Source organism: Colobus angolensis, unplaced genomic scaffold (assembly GCF_000951035.1).
Source record: "Colobus angolensis palliatus isolate OR3802 unplaced genomic scaffold, Cang.pa_1.0 Scaffold108, whole genome shotgun sequence".
NCBI classification, from domain to species: domain Eukaryota; kingdom Metazoa; phylum Chordata; class Mammalia; order Primates; family Cercopithecidae; genus Colobus; species Colobus angolensis.
Genome location: NW_012111808.1, coordinates 5054217 through 5079304, shown reverse-complemented (window position 1 = coordinate 5079304; position 25088 = coordinate 5054217). Strand labels below are relative to the sequence as shown.

The 25088-nt window shown below is 43.6% G+C and overlaps 1 protein-coding gene across 1 annotated transcript in view; it reads left to right on the top strand.

Annotated features, from left to right (window-relative positions):
• The window catches only part of ATP8B1 (ATPase, aminophospholipid transporter, class I, type 8B, member 1), an 81308-nt gene that overhangs the window by 22831 nt on the left and 33389 nt on the right, over positions 1-25088 (top strand). Inside the window, exons 4-14 of the mRNA XM_011949533.1 lie at positions 2909-3007; positions 3122-3183; positions 6029-6101; positions 6208-6278; positions 8619-8701; positions 8822-8980; positions 9553-9641; positions 12206-12396; positions 15686-15894; positions 19204-19247; positions 20126-20282. Of these exons, the coding sequence (XP_011804923.1) occupies positions 2909-3007; positions 3122-3183; positions 6029-6101; positions 6208-6278; positions 8619-8701; positions 8822-8980; positions 9553-9641; positions 12206-12396; positions 15686-15894; positions 19204-19247; positions 20126-20282 (1237 nt within the window). The remainder of the gene's footprint in view (positions 1-2908; positions 3008-3121; positions 3184-6028; positions 6102-6207; positions 6279-8618; positions 8702-8821; positions 8981-9552; positions 9642-12205; positions 12397-15685; positions 15895-19203; positions 19248-20125; positions 20283-25088) is intronic.

Below are 25088 nucleotides of genomic sequence, written 5' to 3'. Positions count from 1 at the left end.
AAATCCTTACTTTGTAAAATTATTTGCACCTTAACGTTAAACCTATTTTTGTGCTTGTCTTTTATTATTGTATTTACATGCTGAATTTCCCCCCAAAAAATCGTTAATTTTTTATTAAAATTTTGGTCATAAATTTCAGTAAGTTATTTTTGTGAACTGTTTTTACATTTTAAAAGGCCTACTTAAAATTTTTTTTTTCCTAATTGTGGCAAAGGATCCAGTTATCCAGAGAGCATGAGTTTAACTGTGCAAGAACTGTTGCTGTAATCGAGGGAACTCCACACACACTAGTTAGCACCAGAATCAACCTTTAGTGTCTGCCGTGCAGATTACAAAGCTCAAGCTCAGAATATACACCTGGTTTCACCAGACTTTTTTTTTTTTCGTTCTTGTTGCCCAGGCTGGAGTGCGGTGGCGCCATCTTGGCTCACTGCAACCTCCTCCTCCTTCTCTTGGGTTCAAGCAATTCTCCTGCCTCAGCCCCCCGAGTAGCTGGGATCACAGTTGCCCGCCACCACGTCCAGCTAATTTTTGTATTTTCAGTAGAGACAGGGCTTCACTATGTCGACCAGGCTGGTCTCAGACTCCTGACTTCGGTTAATCCACCCGCCTCAGCCTCCCCAAGTGCTGGGATTACAGGCATGAGCCACTGAGGCCAGCACTTTATCAGATTCTTTACAGCAAGCGTTGGATTTGGAAAACTTATACCTGCCGGGATTGACCCTCTAAGGTTTTATGAAAATGGGGTAGAATGTGTGTCTAGGGGATGGAGGATGCCTGGAGAGGAGGGAAAAAGAAGAGGCGATGCTAAGAAATGGATACGCAATGATTTAGGAAACTGAAAGACCTGCAAGTCAATAGTAAAGGATGGCCCTGTTATCAAAGGAGATGCTTAGGCAGGTGTGTGTCGAGGTTAGCACTGCAAACTCTAAGGTGCAGCTCTATAGGAAGTAGGCCATTTTCCCTTACTTCCTTCTAGCAGGGGAGAGGAGTTTCACATATTCACCATGATGGGGGAAGAAGGATCTTTCTGTCTTCCAACTGCACCCCAGTTATCTTCTCTTTTTTTTTTGAAATGGACTTTCACTTTTGTTGCCAAGGCTAGAGTGCAATGGTGTGATCTCAGCTCACCACAGCCGCCGCCTCCCAGGTTCAAGCCATTCTTCTGCCTCAGCCTCCTGAGTAGCTGGAATTACAGGCATGCGCCACCACACCTGGCTAATTTTGTATTTTTAGTAGAGACGGGGTTTCTCTATGTTGGTCAGGCTGGTCTCAAACTTCCAACCTCAGGTGATCTGCCCACCTCGGCCTCCCAAAGTGTTGGGATTATAGGCGTGAACCACCCCACCTGGCCCGGTTATCTTCTCTTAAGGTCAGCAATCCAAATTAGGATAACAGTAATAGCTAGTAATAGGTAGCTTCTTAACTTGTGTTGTCATTATACTTAATTCTTCTAGTCTAGAAGGTCAGGCCTGGCATGACCTCCATTTTGCAGAGAAGAGCTGAGGCCTAGTAAGCTAAAGTAACTTGCTCAAAGTCCCATAAGCCATAAATGGTAAAGCTGACTAAGCCTTGGATCTAGGAGTTGACTTCAAAGCCTGTCATTTTAACCACTACATTATATAGCCCACTGATCAGGAGGATGGTTATGAAATAACTTTATTAAACTTGTGTCCCAATCTTTATTCAAACTTAGAGGCTGTCCTGATGGAGGTAGGGCTTCTTGCAAGGCCATCTCACTTTCTTGGATAGGCCAATAGTGATGATCATGAAGGAAGCACTTTCTTCTAATGCCCTCAGAGATGCTCTCCCTAATCCCTCACTTTCAGAGGCAGCTAGTACCTTCTGCCATCTTTGCCTCTAACATGGGATCCTCAGAAACCACTGGCTGAGAAACCTGCAGTGCAGAACCTACTATGCATGCATTCCTTAAAAGTTAAGATGACTGGCCGGGCGCGGTGGCTCAAGCCTGTAATCCCAGCACTTTGGGAGGCCGAGACGGGCGGATCACAAGGTCAGGAGATCGAGACCATCCTGGCTAACACGGTGAAACTCCGTCTCTACTAAAAATACAAAACACTAGCCGGGCGAGGTGGCGGCGCCTGTAGTCCCAGCTACCCGGGAGGCTAAGGCAGGAGAATGGCGTGAACCCGGGAGGCGGAGCTTGCAGTGAGCCGAGATCCGGCCACAGCACTCCAGCCTGGGCGACAGAGCGAGACTTTGTTAAGATGACTTTGGCCAGGCACGGTGGCTCACACCTGTAATCCCAGCACTTTGGGAGGCTAAGGCAGGAAGATTGCCTGAGGTCAGGAGTTCGAGACCAACCTGGCCAACATGGTGAAAACCCATCTCTACTAAAAATACAGAAAAATTAGCCGGGTGTGGTGGCACACACCTATAATCCCAGCTGCTCAGGAGGCTGAGGAAGGATAATCACTTGAACCTGGGAGGTGGAGGTTTCAGTGAGCCAAAATTGTGCCACTACACTCCAGCCTGGGTGACAGAGGGAGACTCCATCTCAAAAAAAAAAAGTGAAGACGAGACTTCTCCTTTGCCACTCCTACCCCCTCACCCCCAGTTAAATATGATTTTCACAAAAAATTTAGAGCAACTCTCTTTTAGGTATCATGATACAAAACTCCCTTGGTGTCCAGTTAAGGTCGCAATGAGATGATTTCAGGAGCCACTGCCCTCTAGGCTCTGTTCCAGGTGCCCAGAAGCTAGACAGAACCACTAGAAGGAGGTTGTCCAGATGCTTAAAGAGCCTTTCCTACACACTCTGCAGGATGTAGACTTACGTGATGACGGAGATGAGACTTGGAATTAGCAAGCTTAGAATTAGCAATAAGTTACCTGTAAGCTTGATATGCCTTCATGGATACACACATAAGCCGTTTTATTCTTTTAGGCAATTCCTCAAATCTCTACCCTGGCTTGGTACACCACACTAGTGCCCCTGCTTCTGGTGCTGGGGGTCACTGCAATCAAAGACCTGGTGGATGATGTGGTGAGGATTTCTCATACAACCTTCTACTCATTGCTTTGAATTAACTTTAAGTTCTCATGCCTTCCTTCTGTATTGAGATGTTTAAAACAGCATTTCCCCATCTTCCTTCTCAAGGCTCGCCATAAAATGGATAAGGAAATCAACAATAGGACATGTGAAGTCATTAAGGATGGCAGGTACTGTGTCTTCTTTAATTAGTAACTGAATTTCAAGGATGTAATGCACAATTCTGCCTAGAAACATATTCAGAGATAATTATTACAATGTAGAAGGCTATTAGTACATTAACTTTTTTTTTTTTTCGAGACAGAGTCTCACTCTGTCGTCCAGGCTGGAGTGCAGTAGCGCGATCTTGGCTCACTGCAACCTCCACCTCCCAGGTTCAAGCAATTTTCCTGCCTCAGCCTCCCAAGTAGATGGGATTACAGGCATGCACCACCACACTCAGTTAATTTTTGTACTTTTAGTAGAGACGGGGTTTCACCATGTTGGCCAGGCTGGTCTCAAACTCCTGACCTCAAGTTATCTGCCCTCCTCGATCTCCCAAAGTATTGGGATTACAGGCATGAGCCACCATACCTGGCCTTAAATTATCTTTTTAATGAGTATGTACACCTTTTGTAATATATCTAATTAGGATAGTGATAAAAATAGATTAAAAGATGACTACTTTGGGCACTAAATTCCATAGGAAATATTCATTAAAATTTTTAACATATCAACACTTTTAGAAGTTTTAAACTATAATATTGTTTTAAAGATTTTCACATATACAAATGATATACCCAGTGGACATAATGAACCTACTATAAATAATAAAATTAATTTATTTGGAGGCAGACATCTAATCACTATATGTTTATCTGCCATTCATTTATGGCCAAAAATGACCTGGAGATTTAAAATACATTTGTAATATATGTTTATGCCCCAGTTCCCCTAATGTCACAAGAATTTAGTACACAATTCTTAACTCCAGGATTTAAAAAAAATTTTGGCTTATCTTTCAATAAATGAAATTGTAGATGTTTTACATTTCAATATTTCTGAAATTTTTAAAATAGAAATTTGCATGTAAGTCTGAAATGACAAATGGATAGGCCTGCACCTTCTCGGCAGGGCTATTAGAAGGCAGTTCTGAATACTGAAATATTGGAGGCAATTATGTTAGAATTGTGACCCCACTGCAAGGGCTGCTTAAGCCATGGCCCTGCCAGACATGCACACTAGACTTCCAAATTCAAGGCAACCCACAGCTCCTCTTTACCAGTGTAGTAGCTATGGTACAGGCTAAACATATGGGCTGGCCAGGCACCGTGGCTCACGCCTGTAATCTCAGTACTTTGCGAGGCCAAGGCAGGAGGATCACTTGAGGCCAGGACTTCGAGGCCAGCCTGGCCAACTTAGTGAGACTCCTGTCTTAACAACAACAACAACGACCTCTTCTGCTAGGCTCACTGGGACACTTATTCTGTTTTACTGAATGAAGTGCTTCCTAATCCTAGAATTGTAAACAAAGCCAATTAAGATCTTTAAATTGTTGTGATTTTGTCTTTTGACACTTGAAAGGTAACTTTGGAACATAATTTTTTTATTTGCAAGGGAAAACAAGCCACCTGAACACATTTATAGCTTGGTATAGTCTATATTTGAATTATACAGGGTGGAAGTACGGCTGTAAGTCAGGTTATTTTCCTCAGTGTTGACACTTTTATAAAAAGTCTTGGAATTAGGCCTTAGTTACTATTTTTAGCACTTGAATTTGCAGTTCTGCCTGGAGGCTCTTGCTCAAAAAACAACTCATTACTGATCGCTGAGATGGTGCTTTTGTCACAGTTGACTACATTAAATTAACAAACACTTATGGAGCACTTTCTGCATGTTGGAGGCAGGACAGTATCCTTGAGAAACTTACAGTTCAAGACAGAAGATGAGACACCTACACACATCATTCTAATAAAATCCATATCAGAATAAAAAACGATAAAAACAAAATGCTCTGACAGTTCAGGGAAGGCAAAAGTCACTTTAGCAAGGGAATGTGGGGAAAGATGTCAAGACTGAGCAAAGCCCTGAAGATGATGTGCTAGGGAGGCTGAAGGAGTTGTATAAACACAAGTTGTGCTGACAACACAAATCTCCATTAGACAACTGACCATAATCCAATTTGTGTATAGCCTCAGGGCCTTAAAGGGAATGCAGTGTCTTTGCCAGTTAAGCCTTTATAATTAAGAAGTTAACAGGCCAGGTGAGGTGGCTCATGCCTATAATCCCAGCACTTTGGGAGGCCCAGCTCTGTTGATCACCTGAGGTCAGGAGTTCGAGACCAGCCTGGCCAACATGGTAAAAACCCATCTCTACTAAAAATACACAAATTAGTCGGGCGTGGTGGCACGTGCCTGTAGTCACAGCTACTCAGGAGCCTGAGGCAGGAGAATCTCTTGAACCCCAGAAGGCAGAAGTTGCAGTGAGCTGAGATCGTGCCACTGCACTCTAGCCTGGGCAACAGAGCGAGACTCTGTCTCAATAAAAAAATAATAATAATTAATAATTTAATAATAATGATAATTTAAACAGTAGAGAGTAGGCAAGCTCTGAAGCCCCCACGAAGACTCTGGCAGGCCCACGTGGGTGCCATAACGTAGGTGCTCCTATCCCGGGACCAGCACGGAGCAAGTGATGGGTCACTGAGAAGGAACACAGCAGGGAGGCGAGTTGGACATAAGCAAAAACAAAAGGCGGTGGCAAGTATTTCCCTGCCACGCACATAAGTGGCCCCCATAAACTCTTCCTTACATGACCTAGAGGGAAAGAGCGTATCAAAGTCATCATCATTGCTTCCTTCAGAGGTCAATATGATTTTCATGCCCACTTAATATGTCTACGTCATTGAAAAGCAAAATTTTATCATTTTCTCGGTGACTTACACATTTTCCAGAATCTGTAACATCCAGAAAGAATAGTAATTCCCTTGCCTGTAACTTAAAATTTCAATAAATCCTCATTATTTTTAATCCTTAGGTTCAAAGTTGCCAAATGGAAAGACATTCAAGTTGGAGACGTCATTCGTCTGAAAAAAAATGATTTTGTTCCAGTAAGTGACCAACTTCTGCTTCTCTCGTTCCTTGTTCTCCCCCAGGCCCTGCGCTCGGCTTCTCCCTCAGGGTCTCGGTGTTATTGGTGTGTTTTCTTTTGGACAGGCTGACATTCTCCTGCTGTCTAGCTCTGAGCCGAACAGCCTCTGCTATGTGGAAACAGCAGAACTGGATGGGTAAGTGTGTCTCGATGGACCTCATTTAAAGCTGGCCTTTGAAGGCACATTCATTCCATTGAAATCGGAGCATTCTGGACCAGAGGGATTGATATCTGGCCTTGCCTCTGCCACCTGCTGTCTGTCCCTACCGATCTCACCTTTGCCCCTCTGTGAAGCAGAGCTCTAACTACCTGCCTTTCACCACCTCTCAGGGAAGGTAAAAGATCAGACAGGCGCATATCTGTCTGAGCCCTTTATCGACTGCTGAGCAGTGTCCAGACAGATATGAATAATACTGAGGTTATTATCTGTGTCAGAGAAAGGAACAGATGTTTAAAGTCTTTACCAATAGGCAATTTATTTATTTATTTTTGAGACAGAGTCTCACTCTGTTGTGCAGGTTGGAGTGTAGTGGAGCTATCTCAGCTCACTGCAACCTCCACACCCGCTGGGTTCAAACAATTCTCCTGCCTCAGCCTCTTGAGTAACTGAGATTACAGGTGCCAGCCCCAACACCCAGCTAATTTTTGTGTGTTTAGTAGAGATGGGGTTTCACCATGTTAGCCAGGCTGGTCTCGATCTCCTGATCTCAAGTGATCTGCCCGTCTCGGCCTGCCAAAGTGCTGGGATTACAGGGGTGAGCCACCTGCACCTGGCCTCAATAGGCAATTCTGAATTCTTCTTGTGTTGGTTTTGGTTACTATGCTATCATTTAAAAGAGAATGAAGTTCTGTTTTTGACCAGTTTTCTGACCAGTTTTCAAGGCATTTACTGAGTGCTCACGAGGTTGCAGGCACTTTACATATTAGCTCATTTAATCCTCTAAATGACCATGTGAGATGAATATTACTGGTCTGTATTACCGAGGAATCGGAGGCCTGGGGAGGTGCAGCAGCCTGCCCAAGGTCACACAGTGAGTGGTAGAGTCGGGACATTGCTCCCTCTGCTCCTTGTGCCTCATGCTCCAGATACGCATACACTGCTTTACAGAGAGCCGAAATCATGAGACCGAAAACTAGGGCTGGCCGGACGCGGTGGCTCACACCTGTTATCCCAGCACTTTGGGAGGCCGAGGCGGGCAGATCACGAGGTCAGGAGATCGAGACCATCCTGGCTAACACGCTGAAACCCCATCTTTACCAAAAATACAAAAAATTAGCCGGGCATGGTGGCAGGCGCCTGTAGTCCCAGCTACTCTGGAGGCTGAGGCAGGAGAATGGCGTGAACACGGGAGGCGGAGCTTGCAGTGAGCTGAGATCGCGCTACTGCACTCCAGCCTGGGCGAGAGAGAGAGAGACTCGTCTCAATTTAAAAAAAAAAGAGAGAAATCTAGAGCTGTCTTTGCTTCATAGATCAGTCAATTGACTGTTGGAAATCTATCACACTTTTTTTTTTTGAGAAAAACTTAAAACCAATTAACCACGTCTTAATTGTAAAGGCTTAACTGACAAAGACACTGCATTCCCTTTAAGGCCTTGAGGCTATACCCAAATTGGAGTATGGGCAGTTGCCTGATGGAGCTTTGTATTGTCAGATTGGTCTCAAACTCCTGACCTCAAGTGATCTGCCTGCCTCTGCCTCCCAAAGTGCTGGGATTACAGGCGTGAGCCACCGCGCCCAACTGACTGTTTATTCTGGACTATAAAACTGCTATTGTTTCCATGAGAGATTCTAAAGCTTTACAAAGACATAAGATCCTAACATGCCCTGTCAGAACAGAATGGTGAGGTTGAGAATGAACTTACCTAATCCATGGAAATTCCTGAGTGTTCCTGAATCCTATATAAAGCCATCAGTCATGAGAAGGCAGCCTCACCCTGTCCCCAGCCTGCCCTTGTGCTCACCCACGACTTTACCTTGCACTATGGTGGGGCAACTGGGAGTAAAGCTACCACCTCCTTTTCCAAATGAAATTATCTTTCAAAAACATGTGATCCAGTTATTCACTCTGGAAAAGAATTTGACAGAGGTGAAACAGAATTTCTGTAACAAATACATGTTGTAGAATCATCTTAATATGATTAAATATTAGACACTACATTTTCAAATAGCGCTTTGGTACTCCCAGCTGGTGGTAAAGTCAAGTCAGTGAGGAGGATGTTTGTGGGCACCTCTGCGCTAACCTTGACAACAACAAACAGTGAAGGGAACCAACATTTCCCAAGGTCAGACATGTTCTCTAGTTCAGGGCATAACCTTACCCAAACCTGAAATTCCAAGGTGAACAGAGTTTGAAAATAGAAACAGCTAATTATTTAGCCTTCATGTCTAGATACGGCTAATGTAACTTTGGATGATTAACATCCATTTTGAACTCGAAAATTTGTTCATTTAATTCATTTTTCCCCCTTCCTTTAGAGAAACCAATTTAAAATTTAAGATGTCACTTGAAATCACAGACCAGTACCTCCAAAGAGAAGATACATTGGCAACATTTGATGGTTTGTACAAAACATGTCTTACTTTGCTTTAAATTTTAGTTGCTTGGTTCAATTCCTATTGATTCAAACCAGAAAGAGTTTTGTATGTGATTAATTATGTGAATCTTATATTTTAAAAAGGTTTTATTGAATGTGAAGAACCCAATAACCGACTCGATAAGTTTACGGGAACACTATTTTGGAGAAACACAAGTTTTCCTTTGGATGCTGATAAAATTTTGTTACGTGGCTGTGTAATTAGGAACACCGATTTCTGCCATGGCTTAGTCATTTTTGCAGGTACTTTCAGAGTTTCTTGGGAAATTAATCAGCTATGATCTTTAAAGACTTAAAGGAGGGGATTGCTTTTCTGTCCTTTCTCTATCAAAACCAAAAGAAGAGTAATAGCATCGTGAGCTATTCTTTTTTTTTTTTTTTTTTGTCAGAAGAAATAAATATATCATCCTGAAAGTAACTATGTCACAAACTATAAATATTTCTTTTTTTTTTTTTTTGAGAGAGTCTGACTCTGTAGCCCAGGCTGGAGTGCAGTAGTGTGATCTCAGCTCACTGCAACCTCTGCCTCCTGGGTTCAAGTGATTCTCCTGTCTCAACCTCCAGAGTAGCTGGGATTATAGGCATGTGCTACCATGCCCGGCTAATTTTTGTATTTTTAGTAGAGACGGTTTTGCCATGTTGGCCAGGCTGGCCTCGAACCCCTGACCTCAGGTGATCCGCCCACCTCAGCCTCCAAAAGTGCTGGGATTACAGGTGTAAACCACCATGCCTGGCCAAGATGAGTAATTTTATTGGCGAGCTAGTGAATTGATTTTTTTCCCACTTGATAATTACATTGACTTTTCCATTTTCAGGTGCTGACACTAAAATAATGAAGAATAGTGGGAAAACCAGATTTAAAAGAACTAAAATTGATTACTTGATGAACTACATGGTTTACACGGTATTTATTTTTCATCTCAGTAGAGCTCTCATCTAGATTACTGTCTTTTGCGCTAATATTACTGTATGTTTTTCTAATACAAAGAAATCTTACCTCTTTAGGTGGAACAGAAAAATTCTTGGGCACTCCAAGCTTCAAATGCAGGAAGAAGGGATTTTTCTCAAAAACACCTTACTTTTTCTCAGAAATGCCATACTTTTAACAGGAGAATCCCCTTGGGAAGGGAAATTTCAGTTGTAGGGTGCCCTGAGTGCTTTGATGACGGGAACTGGAAAACCCAGAAGCCCTAGATAAATTAGTGAAGCTGGACTCCTGAAGTCAATGTAGGGTTGATTTCATTGCTGTTACTTTCCCATAGAGGCAGTTCTCTTAGAAGCAAACCTCCCCTGGGCCCCCTACCCCGCAACGTCTACTGTATAGCTCCAAATACAAGGCAAGGCTTAAAATAAAGTATGTCAAGGACCCCCCAAGATCACTGTCAGGTTTGATGATTCACTGGAACGACTCATAGGCCCCAGTACATAGTTGTATTCACAGCTGTGACTCATTGCAACAAAAGGACACAGAACAAGATCAGCCAAAGGCTCATGGAGCAAAGTGCAAAGGAAACCAGGTGCCAGCTTCCAAAAGTCTGCCATCCCGCCCACGCTCCCCACCAAGCCACACACAAAATAAGCACTTACTTCTCCCAGCAGCAATTAATGACACCACAAGTGAAATGTTGTCTATACCAGGGAAGCCCATGAGAGACTCGGTGTCAAGGGTTTTTAACAAAAAAACTCTAGACTCCCCAGAAGAATACAGATGGTCAGCATAAACCATGCTGTTTGCACAGTTAGGCATCATGAGTTATTCTTTTTTTTTTTTTTTGAGATGGAGTTTCGCCCATCTGCTCAGGCTAGAGTGCAACGGCATGATCTTGGTTCACTGCAATCTCTGCCTCCCAGGCTCAAGTGATTCTCCTGCCTCAGCCTCCCAAGTAGCTGGGATTACAGGCAGCCGCCACTCCACCTGGCTAATTTTTGTATTTTTGGTAGAGATAGGGTTTCACCATGTTGGCCAGGCTGGTCTCGAACCCCTGACCTCAAGTGATCTGCCCGCCTCGGCCTCCCAAAGTGCTGGGATTACGAGCATGAGCCACTGCACCCAGCCCATGAGCTATTCTCATCAGAGAATAAAAAAATAACCGGGAAATCCTCCAAACATCTAAGTTACCAGATACCAGCCCAGGGCAAAGCCTTGCAAGCAGGCTTTGGAGGAAGCAGTCTCAGACCTGCTATGTTTGCTCTTTTCTGCCCATGTGGTGACCCCAAATATTAAGCACTCCTTCTATTTCCCAACGAAAATGTTTTCAAGTATTTAGTTCAATTTGAATGCGTACTTCTAATACTTACTCTTTGATTGCATATACATATTTAAAATCAGATAAAAATAATAATTTAAGAAACATTTTCCCCTGCTTTCTTGTTTCATGAGAATTGTATTTGAACTTTTCACAGTCATCACTGGCATCATGGTTGTGGTTATGAGTGCGGCATTCTCAAAAGCCTGTTGGCACTCTGCTATTTCCACGACAAAGTTGTGAGATATAGCACTTTTGGAGTCTGTGTTCAGAAATTTAAATTTTTCTCTGGAATTTTATTCCCACTTGCAAATCTCTGAGTACCACTAGGAGAGTTGACTTTTTATTCCTTCCATAAATATATGCTCATAACTTCTACAACATAATACTTATCATATTGCTTCTTAAGTGATCTTATTTTACAATGTTATGCAATACTTGTGACATTACACCTTAAGGAATAATGGCCCAAATATAGATGAAATTTTGTTACCCTGAAAAAAAATTCTGGTTGGGCGAGGGCCACCTGTAATCCCAGCAATTTGGGAGACTGAGGCAGGCAAATCACTTGAGGTCAGGAGTTCCAGACCAGCCTGGCCAACATGGTTAAACTTATCTCTACTAAAAAGACAAATATTAGCCAGGCGTGGTGGCGCGTGCCTGTAATCCCAGCTACTCAGGAGGCTGAGGCATGAGAATTGTTTGAACCAGGGAGGTGGAGGTTGTAGTGAGCCACAGTGGCACCACTGCATTCCAGCCTGAGCGATACAGTGAGACTGTCTTAAAAAAAAAATCTGTTGAGTATTTTCTATACGCATTCCAGTTTTCCAGTTCAGCCTTGTTGGAAGTTTTTTCATGCTAAGTAAGATAACTTCCCCAAACAGTATGTTATTGTTCAAAGTAAACATAATTGAGAGAATGCCCTACAATATAAGACTCTTCAAGGATTTGAATATAAGACACCACCTTCTCTTTTGAAAGATAATTTTGGGAACAAAACCTCACCTTCTGTGGGAGATGTAGAATACATCAGTCAATCGTAGCAATCAAATAGACTTTCAAAGCGTTATGTTGGCGCTGTTTTTATTTGACATACATTATTTTTACAGACTACTAAATTCTCAAACATATGAAGTATTGAGTAAGGTTAATTAGCATCTAGGAAATGCAAGAGGTTGGAAATCCATCTTCAGAATGCATTGAAATGTTTTCTGTCTTCTAGATCTTTGTTGTTCTTATGCTGCTTTCTGCTGGTCTTGCCATCGGCCATGCTTATTGGGAAGCACAGGTGGGCAATTACTCTTGGTACCTCTATGATGGAGAAGATGATACACCCTCCTACCGTGGATTCCTCAATTTCTGGGGCTATATCATTGTTCTCAATACCATGGTACCCATCTCTCTCTATGTCAGGTAAGGCTGTCCTCTCTGGCATTTTGCTTTAATGGAAGAATGTTGTACCTTCTCCCAACGTAGTGCCTTCATTTCTAACAATCATTGTTTCAAAGGTCACAAAGAACAGGTAAGAAAATCACGTTCATTTCAGAACTGAGGGTAAGAGAGGAAAAGGAAATTAACATTTGACTATCCACTCTGTGCCAGGCACCTTTTATCTCATCCTGTTTGCAGATAAGGCTAGGGAATTTCGAAGATCGATTGATACTCCTGTAATCATTGTCTTATTAGTGAGGTTCCCTTCACACCGGGTTCCAAAGCCCAGACTTCAGAAAGAACCTGGGAGGAGGGGAAGATTTAGCATGTGATGGAAAAACTTAGTTTTCCCTTTCGGAAGTGGTCCTCACCTCTTATCTGAGCCTTCCTTATTATCATCTGCCACACCTGAGATGGAGAACTTCTGCTTTCTGGCCACTACCTCCTGGTAGGAAAGAAATTCCCTGTCCTTCATCAACCTCTCAAAATGTTCTCTTTTTCCTCTCAAATCTCAATCACAACAACAAAGTCAGGGGCATATATCTCTGATAAGTGGTAAGCAGCTGATTTGGTGATATTTCTTAATTTTTCACTTTTACTTTTTTTTTGAGATGGAGTTTCACTTTTGTTGCCTAGTCAGGAGTGCAATGGCATGATCTTGGCTCACTGCAACTTCCGCCTCCCGGGTTCAAGCGATTCTCCTGCCTCAGCCTCCTGAGTAGCTGGGATCACAGGTGCCCGCCACCACACCTGGCTACTTTTTTGTCTTTTTAGTAGAGACGGGTTTCACCAAGTTGGCCAGGCTGGTCTTGAACTCCTGACCTCAGGTGATCTGCCCACCTCACCTCCCAAAGTGCTAGAATTACAGGCGTGAGTCACCACGCGCGGGAATTTTCTCTTTTTAACAGGAAAGTTCACTGCCCTTGGCCAAACTGACTTTGAGAGCTTTTTGGGAGGGTTAGTGCTTTGGAATAAACCCAGCAGCCACAGTTCATTCTTAGTTCTGATAAAGAATAGCCCAGAGACATAGGGATCACATACACACCTGTAATTAGAGGCATTTATTTTATTTTAGTGTCATTATATGTGCATTTGCTTTATTTTTAATTTGATTACATGTAGTTACTGTTGTTCTTCTAACATGAAGGAAAGCCCTGGGGCAGCCATCTGTTCCACGGCTACTTTGAGAAAAACTGAGATGAGTGTTACCTTTGTCAAGGGAACTGTTACACAGATAATTTTGCCTAAAACTATCAATGTGTATTATAAAAGAAACTGTATACATAATTTTGTATAAAAGTATGTCACGTGACAAATATGATTTCTTTATTTTCTTGGAGATAAAGGTCCTTTGAAAACATGCTGGAGCAAGTTCTTCCAGATAGTATCTCTGCTTTGACTTCAACCCTCATTCAGAATAAACCACCCCGCAAGGCCCCACGTGTGATCTGGTGCTCAGCCTTCCACTCTGCCTGTACCTTCTGCACCTCAGCCCACCTCCCTGGGCTTCTGCCACTCTGGCCCCTTGATATTCTTCCTGCCACAGGGCCTTTGTACCTGCTCTTTTCTCTGCCAGGAGCATCCTTATGTAGGTATCTATCTGCTCCCCTTTCACTAAAAAGGCCTCTACTCAGACAACACCTTATTACCATGGACTTTCCTGACTCATTCTGTTTCTGGCCACTTCTCCTTCGTGGAGATCTTCATATCTCCTTACCTTGCTTTGCTTTGCTTTTTGTTTGTTTGTTGTTTGTTTTGTTTTGAGGCAGAGTCTTGCTCTGTTTCCCAGGCTGGAATGCAGTAGCACGATCTCAGCTCACTGCAACCTCCACCTGCCGGGTTCAAGTGATTCTGCTACCTCAGCCTTCCTAGTAGGTGGGATTACAAGCACATGTTACCATGCCTGGCTAATTTTTGTGTTTTTAGTAGAGATGGGGTTTCACCATGTTGGTCAGGCTGGTCTCGAACTCCTGACCTCATGATCTGCCCACCTCGACCTCCCAAAGTGTTGGGATTACAGGCGTGAGCCACCATACCTGGCCTCTGCTTTGATTTTCCGCAGAGAACTTCTGTCTCTGATACAGCCTCTCTTTATTAGTTTATATATTTGTCTGTCTCTACTAGAAAGTAACCTCCTTAAGAGAACGGACTTTGTTTTGTTTACAGACACGTCCCCTGCACCTAGAATGGTATCTGGTGCATAGTAGGCACTTAAGAAATATTTATGGAAGGGAAAGAAGTGGGGAGAGCATTATTTTTCCATCTGTTTAACTTGTTATGGACTTCCTTTGCCCACCTAACAATTGCTGGCTATGTAAACAGCTTCCTTATAACTGAGATAGGTAATGTCCCTTACAGTTTTAAAATTCAGATGATCCTTTTATAATATCTTATTTTGGATATTCTATAACCTTATCATAATTTAGGGATCATGATTTGGGGTATTTGTCAAAAGCCTTTTGCCCTATTTGAGAGCGCGGAGGAGTCTGTACCCTAGGGTATTCTCACTCCCTCTGCCCTACCACTGAGGGCAAAGGCGAACGTGGCCATTCCAGTGCCCCTGGGTGCTATGGGGAATGGGGGAGAAGAGTCAGTCTTGCTGTGTCCACTGCTCTGTCATTGTTGCCGTGTCATCCATTCTGCTGGGCTGTGGATTCTGAACATGGGTGCCTTGGCTAAATGTTCCCAGGAGTGAGTGGCAAATCTCACTGAGCAATTTTGAATGGAAATTACTTGTCTAAAATCAGCTTGACCCTGACGCCTGAGAATGATGCATGTGGTTAGGAGAAACCAGAGGCTGAGTGCATAGGCTTGTCTCCTTGGAGAGGGCTTAGTTTGGGCTGATGTAACAAAAGATCTTTGAAATTTATTGCTCACAGTTCTGGAGGCTGGGAAGTCTCAAATCAAAGCATCGGCAGATTCAGGGTCTGGCAATGGCTCACTTTCTGCTTTATAGGCACAGCCGGTGCCTTCCAGCTACATCCTCACATGGCAGAAGGGGCAAGCAAGCTCCTTTGAGCCCCTTATTAAGGGCACTAATCCCATTCATAAGGGTGGAGCCCTCATGACCTAATGACCTTCAAAAGGCCCCACCTCAATACTGTTGAATTGGGGACTGGGTTTCAACATATGAATTTGGAGGGGGATTCTAACATTCAGACCATAGCGGTAAATAAGCAGCTTGCTCTTATCTGTACAATGAGAATAAAATCTCTACTACTTGCCACTCACATCTGAGTTCCCTACGGAAAATAATCTTCTGTCTTCCTAGCGTGGAAGTGATTCGTCTTGGACAGAGTCACTTCATCAACTGGGACCTGCAAATGTACTATGCTGAGAAGGACACACCTGCAAAAGCTAGAACCACCACACTCAATGAACAGCTCGGGCAGATCCATTATATCTTCTCTGATAAGACGGGGACACTCACACAAAATATCATGACCTTTAAAAAGTGCTGTATCAACGGGCAGATATACGGTGAGTGGAAGCTGTCACTCATTTTCTGGGTGAGTGGGGCTGCCTGCCGTGTGCAGGGCACTACCTGGACCAGAGCCTGTCTCCTGGCATTGCTGGTGCCCTCCCAATGCAGAGTCCTGCTGCTGGGACCATTCTCCAGCTGAGCACTAGAGGAGCACCATGGACAGCACTGGGGACACATGCATGGGAGAGGACATCGGCCAAAAGTGGGATCACAGCCGGGGCGGTGGCTCATGCTTGTAATCCCAGCACTTTGAGAGTGTGAAGCGGATAGATCCCACGAGGTCAGGGATTCAAGACCAGCCTTGCCAATGTGGCAAAACCCCATCTCTACTAATAATACAGAAATTAACCAGGTGTGGTGGTGGCGCACACCTATAATCCCAGCTACTTGGGAGGCTGAGGCAGGAGAATTGCTTGAACCTGGGAGGCGGAGGTTGCAGTGAGCTGAGATCGCACCGCTGCACTCCAGCCTGGCGACAGAGTGAGACTCTGTCTAAAAAAATAGAAAAAAATTAGAAGTCTCATTACTATATGATCCAGCAATTCCACTTCAGGTTATATACTCAAAAGTACTGAAACAGGGGCTCAAAGAGGTATTTGTACACCTGTGTTCATAGCAGCATTATTCACAATAGCCAAAAGATAGAAGCAACCCAAATGCTGATCAGTGGATGAATGGATAAACAAAATGTGGATACACACAATGGAATATTATTCAGTCTAAGAAAGGAAGGAAAATTTGACACATGCTGCAACACAGATGAACCTGAACTCATTTATGCCAGAGGTTAAATTTTTTTGAATTTTTGCAATCAGAACTTGGTGATGACCTTGAGCATTAGGATATAAATAACTCCCACATGCTTAGCGTTCCAATAATGGAACACTAGGCATAAATGAGTTAAGGACATTATGCTAAGTAAGGTAAGCCAGTCATAAAAGGACAAATATTATATAACTCTACTTATATGAAGTACTTAGAATAATCAAATTTATAGAGACAAAGTAGAATGATGGTTACCAGGGGCTGGGGTCAGGGGAATTGGGAGTTACTGTTTAATGGGTACAGAGTTTCAATTTGGCAAGATGAAATAGCTGCACGACATTGTGAATATACTTGATGCCACTGAACCGTATGCTTAAAAGTGGTTAAAATGGGCTGGGTGCAGTGTCTCATGCCTATAATAATAAGACTTCGGGAGGTCAAGGTGGGAGGATTGCTCCAGGCCTAGAATTCTAGACCAGCTTGGGTAACAAAGCAAAAAATTTTTAAAAATTAGCAGAGTTTGGTGCTGCATGCCTATAGTTCCAGTTACCTGGGAGGCTGAGGCAGGAAGATCCCTTAAGCCTGGGAGTTGAAGGCTACAGTGAATACACCACTGCACTCCAGCATGGGTGACGGAGCAAGACCCTGTCTCAAAACAGCAACAGCAAAACTTGGTTGGCTGGTGTGCAGGGGCTCACATCTGCAACCCCAGCACCTTGGGAGGCTGAGGCAGGCACATCCCTTGAGACCAGGAGTTTGAGACCAGCCTGGGCAATATGACAAAACCCCATCTCTGGCCAGGTACGGTGGCTCACGCCTGTAATCCCAGCACTTTGGGAAGCTGAGGTGGGCGGATCACCAAGTCAGGAGTTCGAGACCAGCCTGGCCAATATGATGAAACTCCATCTCTACTAAAAATACAAAAATTACCTAGGCGTGGTGGTAGGCACCTGTAGTCCCAGCTACTCAGGAGGCTGAGGCAGGAGAATCACTTGAACCTGGGAGGTGGAGGTTGCAGTGAGCAAGATTGTGCCACTGTACTCCAGCCTGGGTGACAGAGCGAGATTCCGTCTCAAAAAACAAAAACAAAAACAAAAACAAAAAAAACACACGCCTCTACAAAAAACAATAATAAAATAATAATAATACAAAAATTAGCCAGGCATGGTGGTATGTGCTTGTAGTTCCAGTTACTTGAGAGGCTGAGGTAGGATCACCTGAGCCCGGGGACATCAAGGTTAGTGTGAGCTGGGTTTACACCACTGCACTCCAGCCTGGGTGACAGAGTGAAACCCTGACTCAAAAAATCAAACCAAAAATTGGTTAAGGTGGTAAATTTTATTATGTGTATTTCACTACAGTTGTTTTGTTTTCTTTGTTGTTTTTGTTTTTAAGACGGTGTCTCACTGTCACCCAGGCTGGAGTGCAGTGGCGCAATCTCAGCTCACTTCAACCCCTCCACCTCCCAGGTTCACATGATTCTCCTCCCTCAGCTTCCTGGGTAGCTGGGATTACAGGTGCTCACCACCGTCCCTGGCTAATTTTTTTTTTTTTTTCCAGTAGAGATGAGGTTTCACCATGTTGACCAGGCTGGTATCGAACCCCTGATCTCAAGTGAACCACCTGCCTAAGCCTCCCAAAGTGCTGGAGTTACAGGCGTGAGCCACCACACCTGGCCTACAGTTGTTTTTTGTTTGTTTGTTTTTGTTTTTTTTTTTTTGAGACAGAGTCTCACTTTGTCACCCAGGCCAGAGTGCAGAGGTGCAATCTTGGCTCACTGAAACCTCTGCCTTCCGGGTTCAAGTGATTATCCTGCCTCAGCCTCCTGAGTAACTGGGACTACAGGTGTGTGCCACCATTTCCAGCTAATTTTTGTGTTTTTAATAGAGATGGAGTTTCACCATGACAGCCAGGCTGGTCTTGAACTCCGGACCCCAGGCGATCCACCCATGTTAGCCTCCCAAAGTGCTGGGATTACAGGCATGAGCCACCACACCCAGCCAATAGTTTTAAAATTGATTTCGGTTCTAATTTTCTGAAACATTTAGACATTTAATTTTCTGTAAATTTACAAATAATATTAAGGTTAATACTAGATTCAAATAGAGCGTTCTCTATTTCAAACAGACTTAAAAACACAATTATTTAAAATGATATAGGGACATGCATATATACTTCCTACCTGTAGGAAACTGTACACCGTGAGTGCCTTTTCTCATAAGGAGTATCAGTGAAGATGGTGGGGCACTGAGGGGCTGAGGACGTGGCTCACATGTGTGGATCCTTCTGACTTGGGGGAGGTAAAGCATTTCAAAGGATATGACCCAGGCCCCTAGGAGAAAGTAGGGACAGGCACCAGTATTTGAATAACTAGACCAGGGGTCATCTAATGTTTTCTGTAAAGAGCCAGATAATAAATATGTTAGCCTGTCCAGGCCATATATGGTCTTACCTCCACCACTACATAAGCAAAGCCATGTAAGGAGGGGCCTCTGGACCCAGGCAGAGAATCAATTTGTTTTATCCTGTTTGTTTCTCAGGGGACCATCGGGATGCCTCTCAACACAACCATAACAAAATAGAGGTAAGGCCTTCAAGCTGAAGAATTGTTTGGGATGCTAGGGGTGTCAGGGTCCCAGCAGGGCCATACTTCCTTTGAAGGTCTAGAGAAGACTCTTTTCGTTGCCTTTTCCCTGCTCCTGGTGGTTGTCCACAGTCCTTGGTGTTCCTTGGCTTGGAGACTTGGAAACACAACTCTGTATCTCTGCTTTTATTGTCACATGGTGTCCCCCTGTGTGTCTGTAAGTCTCTGTGTCCATACTTCACCTTCTAATAAGGATACCAATCATTGTATTAGGACCCACCCTAATTGAGTATCACCTCATTTTATCTTGATTACATCTGTAAAGACCCTATTTCTAAATAAGGTCACATTCATAGGTACCAGAGGTTAGAACTTCAACATATCTTTTAGGGGAACACAGTTTAGTCCACTACAAAGTACCTTTTTGACTGGGCTTGGTGGCTCATGCCTGTAATCCCAGCACCTTGGGAGGCTGAGATGGGCAGATCAATTGAGTCAAGGAGTTTGAAACCAGAGAAACCCCATCTCTACAAAAAAAATACAAAAATCAGCCAGGTATGGTGGTGCATGCCCATAGGCCCATCAGAAGGATTGCTTGAGCCCAGGAGACAGAAGTTGCAGAGAACTGAGATCAAGCCACTGCAGTCCAGCCTGGGTGACAGAGTGAGACCCATATATGGTCATATATGTTTCCAAAAAAAAAAAAAAGTATCTTTTTATTGAAGACAGTTGTGAGCCTCTTGACATTTAAAAATGTGCTAAAATCCTAAGGTGGTTTTTGCATAATTGAAACCTTGCCTTTCAAGGAAAGTTCATGTCATGTGTTAAGTGAAAAATATTTTATAAAATCATATTTTGTTTTTCTCCATTTCTTTCAGCAAGTTGATTTTAGCTGGAACACATATGCTGATGGGAAGCTTGCATTTTATGACCACTATCTTATTGAGCAAATCCAGTCGGGGAAAGAGCCAGAAGTACGGCAGTTCTTCTTCTTGCTCGCAGTTTGCCACACGGTTATGGTGGATAGGACTGATGGTGAGCGTTTCTCTGGCATCTCAGGCATTAGAGACCAGGTTTTTTGTTTCCGGGTAACTCCTGCTTATGACTCAAATGCATGTCAAGTGGTACAATTCTGTCGCATATTCGAATGCAGTGAATATTTTTCAGCACTTACCACTAGATGGTTTATGGAAGAGCAAAGTAGGAAACAAGCTTCTTGTCCCTGAAAATTTACATCTTATTCATAGTTATGGCTCCAGGTATTTTTTTTTCACTTTGCAAATGAAATCTTTTTGAAAGAAATGATTGATACTTGAATTATGATAGAAGAATCTAACTTTTCTTAGCACATTTATTACTGAGCATTTACTGAGTGTGAAAAGTCAAGTCCATCTATGTCAGAAATGGACTCTGAACTTGACTAATCTTTTCTACCAAATAATTTTAGATATATGCTCTTATTTACTAGATTCTGTTATAGTTTGGGTTTGAAATAATATCAGCCTTAGCCTGGATCTCTTCTGGGTGCCTTTTCCATTTAAAAGAGCATAATTAATGTGAATTTCATGGGAACAAGCAGAATGGCTTGTAAATTCCTTTGCAGAATCCTTCAATGCAGTTTGTGCCAGCTTTGTCACAGCAAGTTTGTCCTATATCAAGGAAAGCTAGTCATTTTATCACAAATGGACATAATGATAAGTTATATAGACACACGTACACTTTATAGAAAGAGCAAAAGGAGTTCCTTTGGTGTTTCTGTAATGAAGCACAGTCTGCCTTCACTTCATTCATTCACTTCATCCACTTCACTACATCTTCCACTTTTTACTTCAGTCAGAGCAGCATACATAAGTCCCTCTCTGTTCTCAACCTTGATGTTTCATATGCAGCAGGTATGAAATTTCCAGAGAAGGAATATGCGTAAAAACTAAATGTGTAGGCCAACGCATGGTGGCTCACACCTGTAATCCCAGCATTTGGAAGGTCGAGATGAGTGGATTGCTTAAGCTCAGGAGTTCAAGACCAGCCTGAGCAACATGGCAAAACCCCATCTCACCAAAAAATACCAAAAATTAGCCAGGCGTGATGGCACATGCCTGTAGTGCCAGCTACTCAGGTGGGGATCACTTGAGCCCAGGAGGTCAAGGCTGCAGTGAGCCATAGTCTCACCATTACCCTCCAGCCTGGGTGATGGAATGAGACCCTATCTCAAAAAAACAAAAAACAAAACAAAACAAAAAACGCCTAAATGTATAGAAGCTGTATGTGATACCTTTCAGCAAGTTTCAAAGAAACCCATTTTCCACAGATGAATCTAATATTGCAATGAAGCAAGGTAACAGAGTTCAGATTAGGGTGGATATATGGAAGGGTTTATCAGCAGACAATGTGGGGAAAGATAGAAAGGGATGATACCAGGTCATGAATCATGGAAGCAGAGGTCAAAGTCTATTTGACTCGCCAAGCCAATTTTACTCAGTCTGTAAGCATAAAGTATGACATCACAAAGTCACCTGGTTTTCTTTGGTTTTGACAATTGTACTCTTCTCTGAGTACATGATAGTATTTTAAGGGCTAACTGGTCAACTTAGGCAAATGTAAATTCATCCTGTGGTCCCTATTCTATTTTTTCCCCAATGGGATATTATGGGAAGAGCCCTGGACTACGTGCTAGAGATGAGTCAGCCCAGTTTGGGTCCCTGTCTGAGAACCACCTTCCTCGGTGTTGTAGTAAGAAGGTTGGATGTACAAAGTTCCTTCCAGCAGGGCTGGGCGTGGTGGCTCACACCTGTAATCCCAGCACTTTGGGAGACCGAGGCGGGCAGATCACGAGGTCAGGAGTTGGAGACCAGCATGGCCAATATGGTGAAACCCTGTTTCTACTTAAAATACAAAAAATTAGCCAAGCATGGTGGCATGTGCCTGTAATCCCAGCTACTTAGGAGCCTGAACAGAAGAATTGCTTGAACCTGGCAGGTGGAGGTTGCAGTGATCCAAGATCATGCCATTACACTCCAGCCTGGGCAACAGCGCAAGACATGGTCTCAAAAAAAAAAAAAAAAAAAAAAAAAAAAAAAAAAAAAAAAGGGTCTCAAAAAAAAAAAAAAAAAAAAAAAAAAAAAAAAAAAAAAAAAAAAAAACAAGAACACAAAGTCCCTCCAGCCTAACATACTGCAACTCTTTGTCCACTGTCAGCTGAGGTCAAGGGTTGTAAAGAATAGAGACATGTTACGTTTCTAGTGCAGGAGCTTAGAGAAATTGATTTTGGCTTTTAACCATAAAGTACCAGGAAAGGACCTTGAGGACTACGCCTCCAATTTTTTTTTTTTTTGAGACAGTCTTGTTCTTGTCACCCAGGCTGGAGTTCAACGGCACGATCTCAACTCACTGCAACCTCCACCTCCCGGGTTCAAGCATAATTCTCATGCCTCAGCCTCCTGAGTAGCTGGGACTATAGGTGCCCACAACCACGCCCAGCTGATTTTTGTATTTTTAGTAGAGATGGGGTTTCCCATGTTGGCCAGGCTGGTCTCCAACTCCTGACTTCAGGTGATCTGCCCACCTTGACCTCCCAAAGTGCTGGGATTACAGGCGTGAGCCACTGTGCCCGGTCACATGCATTAGTTTTCTGCTACTCTGTAGTGAATTAGTGTAACTCAGCTACCGAAAACACCCGTTCATTAGCTTACGGTTCTGTAGGGCAGAATTCTTAGCATGGCATGACTGGGTTGTCCGCTCAGCATCTGATTAAAATCAAGTTTGGGCCATGTTCTCATCTGGAGCTCAGTGTCTTCTTCCACGTTCAGTGTGGTTGCAGCAGGATTCAGTTCTCTATGGTTGTAGAATTGAAGTCCCCATTTCTTTACTGGCTGTCAGCCGGGTTGCTTTCCACTCCTAGAGACTGCCCTCATTCCCTGCCAGCTGGTCCACTCCATCTGCAAAGCCAGCAGTGGAGAATCTCCTAAATTGAGCCTTTTTCATACTGCTCCAAGTCTCCCCTCAAGAAGAGGTCTGTCCTAAGCTCATCTAATTAAGTCAGGAACACCTGGATAATCTATTTTAAGGTCAGCTGATTAGGATCGTACATCTGCAACTTCCCTTCACAGCAGTACCTAGATTAGTGCTTGATTGAGTAACTGGGAGAAAGTGAATGTACATCCCTGGGATGGGAACCTTGAGGTCATTGCAGACTCCCACCTGCACAGAGGTCATGTGAGAGCAGAGTGTGGAAGGCTTGGAAGCCTTCACTTCACCTGGAGGTTTTGAATCGATGATCAGAGAGCTTGTCTCAGGAGTTTTGCGCATCACATTGGGTGTGAGGGTCTGAAGCAGGCAGGCACTGGAGATTGGCACAGAGGCTGAAGGTTTCTATTAGCGTGGGGTCTTTGGGAAGGATGACAAAGCCATGAATGTGGGAGACACTTGGCAAATCATTTAAAGGGGGTGAGAGGATTGAGGACAAAAAGACATCTGAGAGGTAGGGTTTTTTTCTTTGTTTGTTTTTGTTTTTGTTTTGAGACCAGATTTCACTCTTATTGCCCAGGCTGGAATGCAATGGCGTGATCTCGGCTCACTGCAACACCGCCTCCTGGGTTCAGTCGATTCTCCTGCCTCAGTTTCCGACTAGCTGATATTACAGGCATGCTCCACCACGCCCAGCTAATTTGCATGTTTAATAGAGATGGGGTTTCTCCATGTTGGTTAGGCTGGTCTTGAATTACCGACCTCAAGTAATCCTCCAGCCTTGGCCTCCCAAAAGTGCTGGGATTACAGGTGTGAGCCACCACGCCCAGCTTTTTTTTTTTTTTTTTTTAAGACTGAATCTCGCTCTTGTTGTCCAGGCTGGAGTGCAGTGCCACAATCTCGGCTCACTGCAACCTCCGCCTCCCAGGTTCAAGCGATTCTTCTGCCTCAGTCTCCTGAGTAGCTGGGATTACAGCTGCCCACCACCAAACCCCGGCTAACTTTTTGTATTTTCAGTAGAGATGGAGTTTCCCCATGTTGCCCAGGCTGGTCTGTCTACCTGCTTTGGCCTCCCAGAGCACTGGGATTACAGGTGTGAGCCACCATGCCTGGCCAGGTAGTTTGTTGTCACTTAATTAGAGTGAGCCGGGTGTGGTGGCTCACGCCTATAATCCCAGCACTTTGGGAGGCTGAGGCAGGTGGATCACCTGAGGTCAGGAGTTCAAGACCAGCCTGACCAATATGGTGAAATCCCATCTCTACTAAACATACAAAAATTAGCTGGGCATGGTGGCGGGCACCTGTAGTCCCAGGTACTCGGGAGGCTGAGACAGGAAAATTGCTTTAACCCAGGAGTCGGAGGTTGCAGTGAGCCAAGATCATGCCACTGCACTCCAGCCTGGGTGACAAAGAGAGACTCCATCTCAAAAAAATAGTAGAGGGAATTAGCTGAGGCAGTCGTGAAGGAGGGAAAAAAGTGCATTTAGCTTTCTCCTGCCACCATTACCGAGGCTAGGGAATCAGGATAATGAGAACTGAGAGGTGGGATTTGTGGTTGGAGCATCTTTCTTTGATTGCATCAATTTCATGAGTCACAAATTGTGTGTGAAACACAAAGAAGGTCTTTCTGGATGCCTCAAAATGGGCCATAAATAAAGAGTTTGCCATAAAGAGTTTTCTTAGGAAGGTGGCTTTGTTTCTTTTAGTTTGTTTTTACACCTTCAACTTTTATTTTAGGTTCAGGATATACATGTGCATGTTTGTTACATGGGTATATTGCATGATCCTGAAGTTTGGAGTACAATTGATCCCATCATCCAGGTAGTGAACACAGAACTTAATAGTTTTATTCTTTTCTTTTTTTTTTTTTTTTTTTTT